Here is a 17,287-nt window from a genome sequence, read left to right on the forward strand (position 1 = left end):
CCACAGCCCTGCCGTTGGGTGAGAGCTCCTCCAAGACCGGAGAAAGCCTCCTTCTCCCACCTCTCACAGAGTCCGACAGTGGATGGCCTCTCCAGCTGCCCAGCCTCTGTTCTTCCTGCTTCATCTCCTCCCTCCTCGTGAGCTCTTTCCGGCTTTGTATGGGCTACCTGAGCAGGCCAGGTTCAGCTCTGTGTCTCCCCTTGGTTCCCTCCATACCAACACTCAGCCTGGTTCTGTGCTTACCGGTGGCTCCTCCAAGTCCAGGTAGGCCAGTGTGGAAAAGCCCACAGTTCGATCGGTCACTGTCCGCTGCCCCTCCTGCCCCACCGCCCTCACCATCCAGGTCTTCCCTTGGATGGTCGGATGAGCCTACGTCCACCAAAGGCCCCTGCCCTCAGTCCACTGGTTCCTGGGCCACTCTGCCGCGATTCCTTTCAGAGGGTGGCTTTTTCTTTTTTTTTTCTTTTTTAAAGATTTTATTTATTTATATGATAGAGAGAGATCACAAGTAGGCAGAGAGGCAGGCAGAGAGAGAGGAAGGGAAGCAGTCTCCCCACTGAGCAGAGAGCCCAATGTGGGACTCGATCCCAGGACCCTGAGATCATGACCTGAACTGAAGTCAGCGGCGCCCCAGAGGGTGGCTTTTTCATTTTCTATCTCCCCATCACCCATCATGCAAGGCTGCATTTGTCTTGCTCGCCCCCGGATCCGAGCATCTGGTACAGAGCAGAGTTAACAAATATTGTCGAAAGGAATGTTGGGAGGCTCTGGAGGGCACTGAGGGGTCTCCCTGGGCCAAAGGCAATGAATGATTTTTTTTTTTAAAATAAAGACACTTTATTTACAGATAGTACAAAATAAACCACAGGACAAACTATTATGCAGGGGGAGGGATGTTCCCCACAAGAACCCTCCTCCCCATCCCGGAATAACTTATGTAAAAAATTAAAAAGGCCCTAGGAGGAGGGAGGGACAGGGCTGGAAGCACCTTTGCTGATTGGGAATTGGGGCCAGCAGTCCTCAGCCTTCTTGTTCCAGGACCTAGTAGACCCTGGCTTGCTCCCTTCCGAGTCTGGGCCTAGCAAGGAGGGGACACGCTGCAAGGACAGTTGGTGGCTGTTGCAGAGGCTCCTGGGCCAAGGACCCTGACTTCTGACTCTGAAGGGCTGGAGTCAGTGGGAGAGTGGCTTGGGGGCGGGCACGGGACTGGCCTTATTGCAGTGCTCTAGCTGACTTCCTCCTGGGCCTGGATGCAGATCTGCACCAGGTCCCAGGGAGCAGCTGTGTCGGGACAGGAATGCGGGGTCCTCAAAGCGACGATGTTGTTGAATCTACCACCTCCCGGCCGTTGCAAACGGTGGGGACAAACTGGGAGCCAGACCCTAGGAAAGGAAGCCAGAGATTGGAGCCAATCCAAGGCCCTTTGTCCTTCCCGGAGAACGGGTAGCAGAGGAGGCAGGAGAGTGGAAGGAGGCTTCCTCCCCTGGGACCCCTCCCTCTCCTGGCCAGCCTCATCTCGGGAACCCTCCGCCTCCAGCCAAAGAATCCCAGCAACCCAAGGAGTGGGCCCCCCCCTCGCCCCCCCGGCAGAAGAGCTGAGGCAGACCAAGGACTGCTCGGGGTGAACGCTGACCTTGGGCAAGGCTGGAGCTGGCCCTGGTGGCGGCGCTGCTGAACCGGCTGGTGGGTGCGCGGTGGCTAACCACGTTCTTCTGCGGCTGGAAAAGGATGATGTGAAGCTTGGGTGCAAAGAGACAGCCGAGCACCACCGAGCCGCTGAGGCTGACTGACACGCACATGGTGGTGGTCTGTACCTGGGATGAGGGAAGTCAAGGATGAGTCTGGCCCCAGGACCCAGGCCCAAGCTGGGGGCGGGTGCCAGGAGGCGAGGGTGGGGGGAGGGTAAGCATCCAATGCTGGGCCTTGGTCCATTCACCAAGCCCCAAAGGATTTCTAGGAAGGTGGGCACAGTCCCAGCGTCAGCCTGTGGACCACCTTCCTGGGGAGACGAAAATTCCAGCTGAGGGGGTGAACATGCAGGGGAGCAGGGGCATGTATGTGCATTGGAGTGTGTGTGCTGGTGTGTGTGTGTGTGTCTCTCCATGCATATGTGTGCAGGTGTGTGTGTGTGTGTAGGAGTGTGCGCGTAGGAGCCTGTGTGCACGCGTGGGTACTGTGTGCGTGTCCAGGTTGGTCCTTAACCACCTAGGATTGGCATGCAAATGCAAATCATATGCAAATGCAGGCTGAGTCAGAGCAGATTCCCTCCCCAGCGCTGGCCTCCACCAACCAGGCAGGTGGCCCAGCAGGTGCAACAGCAGCCAAGCCCAGCAGCCCTGGCCCCCAGCACTGCCCACCATACCTCTGTCCTGGGGGAAAGGGCCTTTGCAGGGGCTCTTGTCTTGATTTTCCTGCTCCTTTAATTGTTAAGATTGTCAGTTCAGACCCTGCTCTACACTCCCAAGCTGAGTGACCTTAGGCAAGGGATTGAACCTCCCTGAGTCTCCGTTTCTTCGTCTGTAAAATGGGGAGAGCCATGGAGTTTACTCCAGCATCATGAGGACTCACCAAGATGCTCCTCCTATTGTTCAGAGCTCAGCTCACCTGTCACCTCCTCCAAGAGGCCCTCCTTGACTGCCCCATCTGAAGCAGCCATTGCCCCCTTGAAGCTGAGGAGACCTACTGAGACACTCAGTGCCAGCTGGAACTTTGCCTGCAAGCCACCAATTGGGGTAGAGTTTCCGCCTGCTTTCACCTTCCTCAGCCCTCCATCCCAGATCTGCTGCTGCTCTGGGCTTCACCCTCTCTGCCTTCCCTGCTCCAGGGGGCGCCAGGCCACAATGCACAGCTCTGAGGGGGTTCAGAGCATTGTGCCCTCTGGGGCTGCATGGTCTGATAGCCCAGCTATTCCCATTCCCTCTTTGCTTACCTTCACCTCCGCCCACTTTCCACCATTTGTGCCTCACCTCCTCAACGAGGGGGTCAATGTGTACCCTCTGCTCCAGTCAGCCTCTGTACTGGCTGCCCCCCACTATCTTCCCCATCCAACCTATTCAAACCTCCCTGTCTTGCAGAGACCAGTTCAAGGACTGGTCTGCGCACACACACACATGCACACCATATACACACCTTCCTCTTGCCTGCTCTTACTAGGACATTTGTCAACCTAAACAAGTCAGCAACATTTCCTGGCTTAGTTCTTTAGTTGATGCCCTGATTGCCCACCCACTGGACTGGTTCTCCCCTTCTGCAGCCAGCCCCTCAGGGGAGTAGGGAGGCTCATTTAGGCATATATGAGCACACACATCTCCTCGAGCTTAGAGGGTGACATCCAAGTCCCAAAATCTGAGCTTTAACTCCTCCACCTCCTTGGCCATTGCCTAAGGCCCCACTCAACCTTCCCACCTCCCCCTGGGGTCCAGTCCCAACTGGGTCACCGTAAGCTGTGTGCCCCTGGGTGAGCATTCAGCCTCTTTGGAGCCTCAGAATGATCAGAAGAGTAAACAAGAGACTGGGAAACAGAAGGTCCAGTGCTGCCCCACCCCCCACTGCCACTCGTTGCCAATAGCTTACCCGGTAATCACTGGAAGTGACATAGAAGATGGGCAGGAAGGCCAGCCAGATGATGCAAGTGGTGTACATGGTAAAGCCTATGAACTTGGCCTCGTTGAAGTTCTCGGGGCACTTGCGGGTCTTGAAGGCATAGAGCGTGCAGAGTGCTATGAGGAGCACGTTGTAGGCGAGTGAGCCCAGCATGCTGGCGTCCCGATGGTTGCAGCGCAATGTCACCACCTCCCGCCGCTCTGGGGCTGTCTCCTTGCCCGTGCCCGGTGCCTCCACCACCAGCCAGGCGGCCACAATGAGCAGCTGGCCCGAGATAAGCGCCAGGCAGATGGCCACCTGCGAGGCCGGGCTGATGAAGCGTGGCCGCTGGGCTCCCTCCCGAGCCCCGCCGAAGATGCGCGCAATGCGGTTGGTCTTGGTGAGCAGGGCTGAGTAGCAGACAGAGAAGGCGGTGCCCAAACCGAGGCGCCGTAAGGTGCACACTACTGTGGACGGCTTGGCAATGAAGACGAAGGTCATGCAGTAGCAGAGGAAGACACCGCCCAGCAGGATGTAGCAGAGCTCCCGGCCCGAGGCCTTGACCACCGGCGTGGCATTGTGCCGCACAAAGACCCCCAGCACAAAGAGGGTGGCCAGGGCTCCCAGGCAGGCGATGGTGACGGGTCCCACGGCCCAGGCATCGCCCCAGCGGATGTACTCCTGAGGCAGCTCGAAGCAGCCAGTTAGGCTGGCGTTGGGCCAGTAGCCCAGGCCACAGTCAGCGCATGTGAACTCGTCCAGCCGGTACTCGTATGGCTGGCACGGGATGCACAGCCAGCAGCAGACCTCTCCCGGCTGCACGCTCTTCACCTCATTCTGGAGACAGGGCTCACTGCAGCGAGAGGCCGGCAGGGGGCCGGCTGAGGGTGAGGCCCACGGGATAAGGCTGGTGTCCAGGGTCAGGCCTTCTGCCCAGTAGCCCACCTTCTGGTAGCGGTAGCGCCCACTGCCTGCCCGCAGATACGTGAAGATGTTGTAGCGTCCAATGCCATCACCAAAGCGGTCAAAGCGAACCTCACTCTGCGTGTCGGCCGGGCGGAAGGGGGCTGGAGTTGGGGAGGGAAGAGAAGGTGGAATTGGTGGGTAATCTTGATGTGACCTCAACCATCACCCTACATGGAACCCAAACCCCAGACCTGAGGCCACTCCTCGTTCTTCCAAGCCTCACCCCAACACTAAAGCTGGCTTTCCCCCCAACAGCCATTTTTCTAAATGAGAAACTACCACAAATCTCAACTCTAACCCCCAAATAGAATCCCAACCTCAAAGCCCAGGCATCTCCTCAAAACTAATGCCCATACCAATCCCCAACCATGACTCCCCAAAACCTAGCCTTATACATAGTCTCCAATACCTTCTAATCCAGACCCCAACCTTATCACAATACACACCACAGCCCTCTCCCCAGACTTAATATGGACTCCCTCACAGCTGAACTCAGCCTCAGGTCTAGTCCTGGCCCCACTTAATCTTCCCAATAATAAGCCAGCCCCTCTAGTCCTAATACTGACCCCACTGCTAGCTGAACCCCAACATCAGTGATCACCTCTAACCACTGATGTTCACCAGGATGTGCTCAGCGGGCAGCTCCCCTTGCCCAGGAACCTCACATCTCCCAGCCAAGCTCAGGAGGAAGCAGGACCCGTGTCATCCCACGTCCCAGTGAGAAGTTGGGGTTCACACTAGCAGATGATGTGCTTAAGGGCCCATGGTGAATGGTACAGCCTGGAGGCTGGCCTGCTCCTTCCAGCCAGCCTCAAAGTCCTCAGCATCCAACTTGAGCCCTCCCATATATCCCACCCAGCCCAGCAGGCTGAATGGAGCCTGGCTCTAACAGCAACCTGAGGCACTTGAACCAATCCCAACCTCTCCTCCAGTTTCCCACAACTCCAAATGTCAATCTCTTTGGAATTATTATTTGTCTTAACCCTGGGCCACTAGGTTTTGGGAGCCCCGGCCCTCCCCCACTGCACCCACAGTGATGCTTCCCACAGCATAGTGACAATTCTGAGGCATTTATCATTCATAAAGCTGGAAGGCTGATTAAAATAAGTTTTGGTATGTGGGGCTTCAGGGTGGCTCATCAGCTAAGTGTCTGACTGTTGATTTTGGCTCAGGTCATGATCTCAGGTTGTGAGAGCCAGCCCTGCTGCATCAGGCTCCGTGCTCAGTAGGGAGGCTGCTTTTCTCCCTCGCTCTCTGCCCCCACTCATGTGCACTTTCTCTCTCTAAAATAATAAATATATTTTTAAAAGTCTATAGGGGCACCTGGATGGCTAAGTTGGTTGAGCATCTGTCTTTGGCTCAGGTCGTGGTCCTGGGGTCCTGGGATCATGGCTCCCTGCTCAGTGGGGACCCTGCTTGGCCCTCTTCCCCTCCCCCCACTTGTGTACTCATTTGGTCTCAAATAAATAAATAAAATATTAATAAACAAATGTCTATAAAAACAAATTTTGGTATGAAGAGACTGTGGCCACCTTAAAAATATCAGGTCAAAGAATAGAATTTTCCCAGAAAATGGAGTGTCCCCTGTTGCTCACTCTCAACCCACCCTTATTCGGACTCTCGCTGTTTTCTTGCCGGAGAATCAGCTTGAGGGCCCCCAGTCCCTGCTCCCTGCATGATAGAGAGGCAGGAAGAGAAAGAACAAGACCCAGGAACTAGAGACCCTCAAAGTGTAGGATCAGGCCAGAAAGAGGAACCCCAGTCCCGGCTCCAGTGGGAGTGCCCCCTGTCTAGCCATCCTTGTCCTGGCTATGCCAAGCCCCCCCTGGGGGGCTCCTTGACTTGCTGTAGGTTACATTCTCTTAGCCAGGTAATGGAACCTGAGGGCCCATCCCTCTCACCCTCCAAAGGGCAAGAGCCTGGTGGCCATTGGCCAGCCCCATTACCATCAAACTTGACGTTCAGCACAAAGTCCTTGTAGAGGCGGCGCCCGTTGACAGGCCGCATTGCATCGCAGAGCTGGGTGGTGTTGGGGCAGAGGGCTTGGTGCATGTTGTGCAGCGCGTGGGCCATGGCATAAACCGCATTGACCACGAACATGATCTTGGACTCTTGCTCAAAAGGCACCGCCCGCAGCGAGTGGGCGGCGCAATCTCGCTGCCGGAAGCTGCAGTGGAACCTCTGCTCCCAGAACTCCCGGAACCAGGGGTTCCGGCTGTTGTTCCAGGGGTCCAGGCTTTGGAAGTAGGAGGCAAAGTCGCTGATGGGATAAGAGGCCAGCTCGATAGTGATGGCGCCCTCAGCAGCACCCTCGCTGCCGGCCACCACGCTCTCCAGCGCCCCCCAACCATCGCTGGCCACCCAGGTGAAGCTGGCATTGAGGCGCTGGGTGGCGGCGAGGAGCTCGCGAGCGTCCTCGGAACGGGTGAACAAAACAGCCACGCGGGCGCTGGGCTTCTGCAGCAGGGCTCGCACCACACCCTCAAAGGCTGCGCGGCTCATGGCACGGCCCACCTTCTCCGAGGTGGCCACGCAGATGTTGCGGGCCCGGGCCTCTAGCTCAAAGGCTTCAATGCCTGTCTCGCCATAGTCGCCCTCAGATGCCACAGTGGACACATAGGTCCAATTGAAGAAGCGGAGGATCTCAGCCATGGCCTTGGCTTGGAAGAAGTCGGGGGGCACTGTGCGGGCAAAGTAGTCATAGCGGGACTTGTCGCTCAGCTTGGCACTGGTGGAGGCATAGCTGATCTGTGGAATCTGAAACAGCCGCAGGAGGTTGGCCACCTGGGGGAGGGGCAGAGCCAGCCAGGATCAGAGATCAGATCAAACTCAGACAGATGTGCTCTTCACAGCTACTCGACCTTGGGATCAAGTGTCTATGTAGTCAGCCTTGCCATCTCCCTCACCCCAAAAACCTCTATCCTGTCTTGATATGTCTTTCCTTGGAGTCGGGGACAGGGAGTTTTCCACCCCTTCCCAAGGGCTGGGAGAGAGAGAGGACCTGGGGCTGAGACACCAGGCTACTGAGCCACATGAGGACCCCTCTACTGCCCCCTTCAGATGCCTAGCAGTAGCAAAAGTAGGGAGGCAAGAGAATCCTGAAACTGGGAAGAGGCAGGCACTTGACTGCACAGGGCAGGGGCGGGGGACACTAGCTGGCATGTGGGATGATCAAGGCTCTTAGGTTCTCTACCTATTTGGAAAAGCTATCCCTTCTCCAGAGTCCATCCTCATGGAATGATGGAGAAAGAAGGAAAAGGCTTCCCCAAGAAAGAAGGCCCAGATCTGAGGGCCCTATGGGCCTGAAAGGCCAGGAGTTGGTCTCCTTTGGACGGGTGAGCTCAAAATAAATAAGGCTTCCTGCTTACCACTGTCTGCCTGGGCCCTGCCCCCGAGAGTGGGGTCCAGACAAGGACCTGGTGTGTTGGGTAGGTGAGAGCAGGACAAAGCCCAGTTTCCACGGCAGGGAGTTAGGTCCTGTCTTTGCATCTGGGCACAGTGCCCTCTCCTCTTGTACTTTCTGCCTCTGTGGCCCTGGGAACTTTAGCAAACCTCCCTGAGCCTCAGTTTCTCATTCATGCCTGACAAGGTTGCTGAGCAGATAAAAACGAGAATGCCTCTGAGGCCACAGTGCCTGACATATGGAAGATGAGAAGGATCTGGGCAGGAGGCAGGAATGAGGAGGAATGATGAACAGGCAGGTGCAGCCTAAGGATGAAGGGCTGGGCCTTGTTTTGACTCAGACAAGGAAAAAGCAAGCCGATGTTGAAGTGTGGGCCCTGCTACGGGAGGCAGACAGCTTGGGGTGGGAGGAAGGTAACTGAGCTCCTGGAGATGATGCATGGAGCTCTGTAGAGAACTATGGAGAGGATGGGTGCTAGGAAAGCACCCCCAAGGCCCCTGAAGACATCAGGTGGCAGGTGGCAGATGTAGGAGCTGGCACAGCCACACCTGTCTAAGCTGCTACCGGCCACCTCCGGTTAGCTGGGACTAGCAGAACTGGTAATTGGCTGCCTGCAGTAGGGGGATGAGCAGGCATCCCTGATCCCAAGCCAGAAACTACCTCCATGGTTCAGACCCCTGCCTCATTTCTCCTGAATAAGCATTCCAGGTCAGGGGTCCTGGCCCTGCCTCTGATTGCAGTGCCCTCAGCCAGCCTCCTAAAAGAAGCTAAAGCTCCGGCCAAGGCCCTCCTTGAAAATCCTGACTCTGATCCCAGTTTTGGCCTCATCTGGCAGTCCACTCTGGGCACCAGGCAGGCAAGGGTCCACCTACGAAGTGGGACCTGGTCCAGGAGGGGAAGGATCCCACCTGGACTAAAGCAGCCAGGTATGCCCCGGGGTGTCAGCTAGGCCAGTACCCTCCGCTTACCTCTCATGAGAAAGCAGGAAGAGGGAGGGTTCCTCACCTTGCCATCCCTTCAAATCCTGGACACCCTGAAGACCCTAGGGGACCCTCCCCCTGCCACACACATTCGGCTTCTCTTCCTCTGGGGTCCCCACCCCTGTTTCTCTTCCCTGGGCTGCTCCTGGCTTCTATCTTCCACCCCTTTCTAGCCCATGGAGAGATGATATGACAGAGCTGGAGGTCCTTGGGCAAGAGCCCGAGGGGAATGTCTCCACTTTGCCATCACCTGCCTCTCTTCAAGCCTCAGTTTCCCCATTTATAAAGCAGGGTAATAATAACAGCAGCTAATATTGAGCATGCCTCTGATACATGCTTTGCATGTAAATTTCTACCACAACCCTAAGAGTGGCAAACATTTGGAGTCCTGTTAGTCTCTAAGGAGGAAATGGAGGCACAGAAAGGAGAAATAATGTCCAGTCACATAGTATATAGGGAAGCCAGGGTTCAAACCTGGAGTTCTGACTCAAGAGGCCTGGCTACTAAGCTTCCCAGGGCTGTTTAACCTCAGGTGTGTGTGTGTGTGTGTGTGTGTGTGTGTGTGATATAGACCGGGGGTGTTTTCCTTACACAATCTCTAAAAATCAAGCCCCATTATGCGACAGGGGCACTTTCTTAGTATTCCACAAAAAGCTACTCAAAGGAAAAGCTCCTAGCCCCTTTTCAATGCATGGCAGCCTGGTGCCCCTGCTCAAAGGGAACTCTGGGCCCCGCCTCCAGATTCCCTCCCTAGCCCCTAGGTGGGCAGCCCCACGTACCTGGATGGAGACATCACTATAGGAGCCGCCAATGACACCAGTGATGGCAGTGGGAGCATCACCGTGGGTGGCATAAGAGCCGTCGGGGCAGATGTGGCGTGAGCCGTCGGCACCACGGCTAAGCGAAGCACGCACGAAGTCGAGTGCCTGCTCCAGGGCATGTGTGTCCTTGGAGCAGCTGTCGAGTATGTGCGCACCTATACGCACACCCGGCAGCAGGCGTGGGTCACGGTTGATGCGGTCCAGTGCAAAAAGCATGGCCTCCAGGCGCTGGATCCCTCGATGCTCATTGACAGGCCCACATTCCTCTGCTGGGCCACCCTTCTGGTGTACCGGAAACAGCCCACCCAGGACCAGATCCCCCTCCAGGGTCAGCACCTTCTTGGTGGGGCCCTCAGCCACAGCGCCCCAAAGCAGCAGCAGTGCCAGAAGCCCAAGCAGTGATCCCATAGTCCCAAAGGGGATGGATGTGTCCAGCAGACCTGGGCCTCCAGGGGATGAGGGTGGAAGCAGCAAAGGCAAAGAAAGGAGGAAACAGGGACCAGGAAAGGACAGGCAGGAAGAGAATTAAGAAGGGGCCCAGCTCCTGCAGAGAAAGAGACAGACAGACAAACAGGGAGAAGTGGAACCCGAAGAGTAGCTACCCTTCTAACTCTGCCTTCCCCAAATCCCTTCCCTTGGAACTTTTTTCTAGGGAACCAGGGATACGTAGTATCACAAACTAGGCTGAGAAGCTCCCAGACACCCCTTGGCCTGTTTCTCAGCTTTGCCCTGAGCTGGGTCTATAGATAGGCTCTGTGTCCATTGCATACTCAGCATAGAGGGAGGGAGGCAGAGAATAGAGGACTAGACAGAAGTCAGGAGACCCCAACCAACACCAATCCTGTTACGAATGAAAGAGTTCCCAAGACGTTGCACAAACTTCCCAGGACCCCTAAGTCGAGGCCTTTGCAGCAGGGGCCAGGGTAGAGTATAAACTTAGGGGTCGAGTCCCTATCCTGAGCCTTGCATTTCCAGAGATGGGCCACTGTGGCTGAAACCCACCAGGGAAGAGGAAAGGAAAAGTCTCCAAAGGGTAGTTTCCAACTCCTAGAGGGACCCGAGTCCAGGTAAGCACCCAAGGGTCCTAGCCCCTAGTTCTTAAAAATCCATGGAGCCCCCTGTGGAAGTAATAGAGACTCTAGGCCGTGGGAATTTGACAGCGAGGTGGAGAGGTTGGCCTCAGGGAGGGACACTGAAGTGGCCATAGATCTTAGATCATAGATCAATAGGGAAAGCAGATCAGATGTGAGCATACGTGTGTCCAGGGTCAGGGGCAGTTCATATGGTCAGAATTTGAAAAACAGTGCTCAAGGTGAGACTTTTGGACAGCTTAGCTCTGCATAGAATGCTGTTTGAGACTTTATGCCCCTGTGTTTTCTTCAGCTCAGATCCAAGCAGAGAAAGTCACCATTTCTAATCTCCCTATCCTCATCCTCTCCCCATCCTGTCCACCCTGGCCCTAGCCCTCAGGGACTCCTCCTTTCCTCTTCCACTCTCCGCTTCGTTTGTATCTCAGCTATGCTCCCAGATACCAACCCACATAGGCTCTCACAATCATGTAGGCTTGGGAAGGCTAGGAGAAGGAAACTGAGGCTGAAGAAGGCCTCTTCTGAAGATGGCCATTAGTTCAAGGACCCCGTGTCCTGGCCACAGAGACTGGGATTCCTCACTTTGCCCCTCAGCAACTCAGGGTTAATCTTCCCCCTCATGCCATGGCAGGGAGACTGGGATCCTGCGGGTACCCAGAAAGAAGCAGCTCAACCAGGCAACCAGGAGAGAGAGGCAAGCGTGAAGACCAGGACAGATGGGGAAGGGACCCATGGGGGCTGAGGCCCAAACTGGTCAAGACCACAAGCCTCCCACAGGGGCAGCCAGGACCAAAATCTGGACAGGGACAATACCCTGAAAAGAAACGGAACCCCAGAGGGGCGCAGCCAGGGGGCCTGGGCAATGAAATCTGGGTAGGGAGTGATTGAACCCCAGAGGCTGACACAAAGACAGAGGCACAGAAAGACAGACCAAAGGATGAAAGGAGAGGAGGAACGAAAGAACGTGATGCAGGGTGTGCGTTCTCTGGGGAAGAAAGGCGGGATGCCTGGGGCAGTCTTCCCGCTTCCAGGAGCTCCCGGCAGCACTGTCTGGACGCCCCGGCCCGGGAGCCCCAGAACTCGAGGGCCCTGCGGGTCTCCGGGACATGGGGTCAGGATCGATAAGGTTGGCTACGGCCGCGGCACCACGGGCTTACCCTACCTGGCGTGCCCGACTCCGGCGCGGAGAGAAACGGAGAGGAGCCGGGGGCGCAGGGTTCCAGCTCTCGCTCGCTGGCTTGCTCCCTCGCTCGGCAGCTCTGCGCTCTCCGCCCGCCCGCTCGCCCGGCCGCTTTCAATCGCGGCCCGCCCCGCCCCTGGCCCCGGCCCGCCCCCAGCCCCTCCCCCGTTCCTCCCCACTCCGGATCTCCCGCTCCCAACCGGGCCTCCGCCTCCCTCCAGACTCCTGCACCGCTCCTTGCCCTGTGCCTCCGGCTCCTGGGTCTTCGCGGGGCTTCCGTCCCGGAGCTGTCCACCGCGTGGTGCTGAATCCTCCGGCACTCCCGCTCTGCGCAGGAGCAGGTGCCTATCAGCCCCCTCCACCCCTCGGTCAGAACGCATGCAGCCCACAGAGCAGCGGGCACGGGACACGGGGCTACGAAGGTCACTGAGCCCCAGGAGGTGCACGCAGTGTTATGGGCTCCCATCTTTGAGAGCAGAGGGGCTAGCCTTAGGGTTGCAAGGTGCCACTGGGAGCTGGGGAAGGGGGCATGTGGGAGATAGGTAGCTTAGCCTGCTGCGACAAGTCTGTCCCTGTCCTCACATCCATTCTCTCAATCCACAGACTGCAGCTCAGTCCACATGCCAGGCTTGGGGTGGGGGCATGTGTCTTTGGCCCCATGTGAGAGCGGGGCCTGAGTCACACTAGGAGGAAGAGATGGGGGGTGGGTGGTCAGAGGAGGATGGGGCCTCCTCTTCCTGCAGATGACCTTTAAAGCTGCTACCCAACCCCCCCAACACACACACACCCAGCCCTGACCTCCTCTCCCACCAACCTCACTAATCCCCACCCTCACATACAAAGGGCATTTATGGCAAAGATAGATCAACCTGGAGAGTATGGGGGATGCTGCAGGGCCAGGGGCTAGGGTCAACCCTAAGGGAACGTGGTGGGGCTGGCAGGGGGATCTGGGAGGGCAGGGGAATGGAGAAGAGGCTCCTGAAACTGGCTGATGCGTAGGAGGGAATGGGAGCTGGAGCCCAAGCAGAGGGAGGACAGCTCTGAGAAGATGCTCTTGACTCTTCTTCCCTCCTGCAGCAGAATGGAGGACACCCCTGGGTAGAAGGTGGTGGATACACCAGCATCCGCTTGTGCTGAAGGGTCTGGAGAGGGGCCTGTACCTGGGTTTAGCCCCAGAGCCTGCACACACACTAGGTGCCAAGGCGCACAACATCCCTGCCTATGCTCCCAGGCACTGCCCTTTCTTCCACAGGTGTCACTAGAGGCAAAGCTAGCGCAGACACATGCTAATGAGCACATCCAAGCCCAGGTCCCTCTGGCACATACATCTACATATGCGTGTCACAGTTAGGGGGGAAAGGTATCACCAAGGAAGGACCGGCTTTGTCCCTGGACACAGAAACCCAATGCCCCACTGTGCTGGGAAAAGCACAGCTGTGAAACAGACAAATACACCAAAACCAAACAAACCCAAACCCCACTGCTAATGCGAGGTGAGGTGACAGCAGGATGAGGGTTCAGGGTTGTCAGACAAGGCTGGTGACAGATACACTGTCTTCCAGCTCTGGCTAGTTCAAAGCAACTGCTGCCTGGTGTCGGTGAGTGAGGAGCTGGGCCCTTGGAACAGAGAGGCTGGTAGCAGCAGGGTGCTGAGGGAAGAGGAGCCGCACAGCAACCCCAGCCCTCTCACTGAGGTAGCCTCACAGAAGACCTCAGGGCTTTAGACCAGCACCAGTTCCAGAGGCGCACTCTGCAGACCACAGCAAGGGACTAAGCAGCCCTGTTGCAGCACCCGGACCTGCCCCCAGACATGTGGCCACCACTCCCAACTGTGTGCACAAAGACACCCAGCCTTACAGAGCTGTGCGTATGCACACGGCCACACACACAGAAGTACTTGCAACCTCACACATAGCTGTGCACACAGACGCAGCAGTAACACATAAATTTACATGCAGACACACAACTGTATTCATGGACACACAGTCCCGTACACAGAGCCATACATATGGACATGTCTACACACAGATAGCTAAACTCACACACACAGCTGAACTGACCTACAGCTTTACATGTGGACACACAGAAAAGCACACGGCCTTACACATGAACACAGAGTAGTACAACTGTACACAGACACATAGCTACACCCAGATAGCTGCGTATGGACACAGCCCCCAGAGCAACACTCCTGGCCAGCCAGTCTCTTGCAGCCCTGGTAGCAGGGGCCCACACAGTTAGCAGCATTCCGGGCACATCACCACTCAGCCGTCCACACGAACGCAGCCACACCCAGCCCCAAGCACATCCTAATGCCTGCTGGGGCACAGCTTGCCAGGGCCACTGCAAGCAGACGCAGCCATGGTTACACACACAGAACCAAAGGCCCGTGTGCATGTATACACACAGGTACATAGACATGGGCAGGCACAGTGGGGATGGCCTCACCTGCTGAGCAGACACCAGCATGAGTGCAGACACACTCGAAATACAGACAATAAGGCATCTCTTGGAAGCAAAGGCAGGCTCTGTGAGCTCCCTACTCCCAAGCCCTGAAGGGCACCCCCCATGCTTGGTTCTCACTTCCCCTGATCTGCTCTGCCTGTTTCCCAGCAGCCTGGGGGAGCCTCTGGGGCTGCTGCAATGAAGGAACAGCTGTTACCCAGGGCCACAAAGCCGGGAGTGGGGGGCCTTCAATACCCCTTTCCTCCTCTCAGCCCAGAGTCCCTTGCCACACTTCCTCCTCTCCTTGGGCTGGGGTGCTCCTGCCCACTCCCAGTCTATCTGCACAGGGCTCCTCGAGGTGAACATACACACACACACAAATGCACAGCCCAGGTCCAGGGGAAACGAGAAAACCATCTGCTTTATTCTGAGTCCTGGAAGCTCTAAAGTGAATCTGAAAAAACACGTCAGAGGGGCAGGAGCCCCGGGGTCTGGGTGCAGAACACAGTCCTTGGCTCCTTTAGCCCTGGGAGCCGAGAGGGCAGTAAGAAGGCTTAGCGAGAGCCTGGGGCAGTGGAAATCAGGTCCCACCTGGGACCCCTGGCCCCAGCCTGGGCCTGAGAGGTGAAGGAGGAAGAGGGCCGGAGAGTCTGCTCAGTTCCTTAGCAAATGCACCCCAGGAGGATGCAGGCCTAGGGTTACTCCTCACCCTTCTCAGGAGTACTAGGTTCCCGTGGCCACTTGGAAGTCCCCAGGGGCTCAGCCTCAGGGCTCAGCCTTGGCTCTCCCAGGGGTCCCTCGCCTTCCAGGTCCAGCTCCTCAAAGGATGAGCCACTGGCGCCTGACTCGCTATAGCTGTGCTCACTGCGGGTGTCACCGTCGTCCCAGCCACGGCTGCTCACCCCAGGGGACAGTGTGGCAGCTGAAGTCTCCCGGCTGCCAGGACCCACCTCCAGGCTCACAGAACTTGTGTCACTCGTCGTATCAGCTCCTGAGCCAAGAAGAGGGAGCACACGTGAGCTAGGACCCCCATCCCCTCCTCCGGGGAGAGGAACTTGCTCGGGAACCAGCATGCACAGTGTGCTCATGAGTAATAAAGTGGGCCCTACCTCAAGAGGCTCATTCCAGCTGCCCTCTGCCCTCTGCCCTGGCCAGAGCTGCACTGACAGGGCAAAGGGAGGGATGGAGGGAGAGAGGACAGCCTGCTGTGCACTCCTCTCCCTCCCCTTGAATTAGCCTCACAAGTCCCTGTGCTCCCACAAAGCCTGCTGCCCCCCCAATCCCCCAAGAGTCCATTAAGGACCACTCAGCCCTGAGGTGGAGAGCTAAGGGTAGAACAAAGAGATTCAAGTAATGTCCCCTCCTCCACATCCCATTTCAGGCTTGGAGAAAGGTTTGTCCAAGGCTAGCGTGCCCATAAGGCATGAGGATGGGAGAATGGACCAGAAGGCCTACTCTCTTGCCCCATCCCCCATGCAGGGCTCTCCAAGGACAGCCACATCCAGGAAGGCAGCTGGCCTCAGCCTCTGGCCCCACTGAGCCCTAGTTTGAGGAAGCAACGAGGGCAGAGAGAAGTGGGATAGAGAAGTCCAGAGAAACCAGTTGCAAGGAAGGGGGATACCAGGATAAAGCATTTTAAGGGCTTTCATCCCCTATGGATGGGCCACCCGAGAGGAGCCTTAATTATCCCCAACCATTACTGGTGGTTCCTGAGCCACAAAGCAGCAGAAGGTGACCATGAGAGCACTGTGCTGGCAGCTGGAGAGCCCTGAGACAGGGCTGAGGGTCCATATCCCTCCCAGTATGTTCCTCCCACCCCTAACACATCCTCCAGGCAAGAAGACACTTCATTTGCCCTGTTCAGGAGCAACGCCTCAACTCACGTCCACAGATCAGAGGTACTAACAACAGTTGGGGGAGGGGAGTAGGGAAAGGAAGGGACAAAGAGCTCAGGCCCCCGTGTAGGAATCCAGATTGAGAGAAGGCTGATATGCACCCCCTTCTGTGTGAGAGGGAGAGGGGCAGCTGTCAAACATCACAGAGGTGAGGGGTGGGCCAATTTCCCCAGATCCTGTCTCCATGGTGATGCAAGCCTGAGCCAGGAGCAGCTGGGAACTGCTTGGCTTTTGGACTTGACCTGGAACTTCCACTGTGCCTCAGATGGGGACTAAAATAAGGGTGGGGGGATTTGGGGGTCTGCTCCTTCAGTTCCCTTGGCCCTAAGAAGATATCCCTTGGGCCTACTGGCAGAGGTGAGGTAGGCTCTGGAAGTGCTAGCCTGCTGGCCCAGGGCCCTCTTCTTGCTGGGGCCCCAGTCATGGTTCCCAGAATAGAGGCAGCTAAGAGTGAGCTTGGGCTATATCCTGAGTTATGGGTGGTTCCTTCTAACTTTAGGGCATGACTCCAGCCCCTTATTCACTCCTTCAGTGGGGATAATCAGTGCTCCAGAGGCTGCAGGCCTGAAAGAAGCAAATGAAATGGGGCTCCCAGGCCCCATTAAACTGTCATGTTCCACCAGCCCACCTACCCAATGGCTCTCTTGGGACCTGCTTGCCAGGAGGCTGACTCCTCCCTGTCCCAGCTCCTGGGCTAGGAACGGTCAGAGGATGGAGTCCAGGGGTGGCCCTTTAGGTTGGGGCCCAGGATGCTCAGATGAGGCCAGCCCCTGGGGGGATATGTGGACACTTCTGGCAAATGAGTCCAAGGCAAGGAAGTGGCATCCCTCCAGCCCCACCATGGTCTGCACCAGAAGAACTTCCAGAGTCTTAGGCCCCTCTCCCAGGACAGAAAAGTCCAGGCAAGGAAGAGCAGAACCTATGTCT

General features: G+C 56.8%; 2 protein-coding genes across 4 annotated transcripts in view; both read right to left on the reverse strand.

Moving 5' to 3' along the window:
- Positions 1-631: 631 nt before the first annotated feature.
- GRM2 (glutamate metabotropic receptor 2) lies at positions 632-10,160 on the reverse strand. Of its 2 annotated transcripts, none has more exons than XM_004780107.3 (5): positions 9,711-10,160; positions 6,495-7,332; positions 3,574-4,649; positions 1,634-1,814; positions 632-1,382 (listed from the first exon to the last, which is right to left on the reverse strand). In XM_004780107.3, exons 1-5 carry the CDS (start codon positions 10,158-10,160, stop codon positions 1,309-1,311), a joined length of 2,619 nt encoding a protein of 872 aa, XP_004780164.1. In that variant the 3' UTR covers positions 632-1,308. The 2 variants fall into 2 exon arrangements, 1 of the variants encoding a protein (XP_004780164.1); XR_201343.3 differs by lacking the exon at positions 632-1,382 and adding an exon at positions 2,363-2,517 and having other exon boundaries at positions 1,680-1,814.
- Positions 10,161-11,952: 1,792 nt separating this feature from the next.
- TEX264 (testis expressed 264, ER-phagy receptor) overlaps positions 11,953-17,287 on the reverse strand; it is a 33,476-nt gene continuing 28,141 nt past the window's right edge. Inside the window, exon 6 of one of the 2 annotated variants that reach the window (XM_045079381.1) lies at positions 11,953-12,347. In XM_045079381.1, the coding sequence (XP_044935316.1) occupies positions 11,953-12,347 (395 nt within the window). Of the gene's footprint in view, positions 12,348-14,868; positions 15,457-17,287 lie in introns of those variants that run through there. The other variant, XM_013049751.2, reaches the window with a different exon arrangement.

The sequence above is a fragment of the Mustela putorius genome, unplaced genomic scaffold, assembly GCF_011764305.1.
Source record: "Mustela putorius furo isolate JIRA1106 unplaced genomic scaffold, ASM1176430v1.1 tig00000095_pilon_pilon_pilon, whole genome shotgun sequence".
Classification (NCBI taxonomy): domain Eukaryota; kingdom Metazoa; phylum Chordata; class Mammalia; order Carnivora; family Mustelidae; genus Mustela; species Mustela putorius.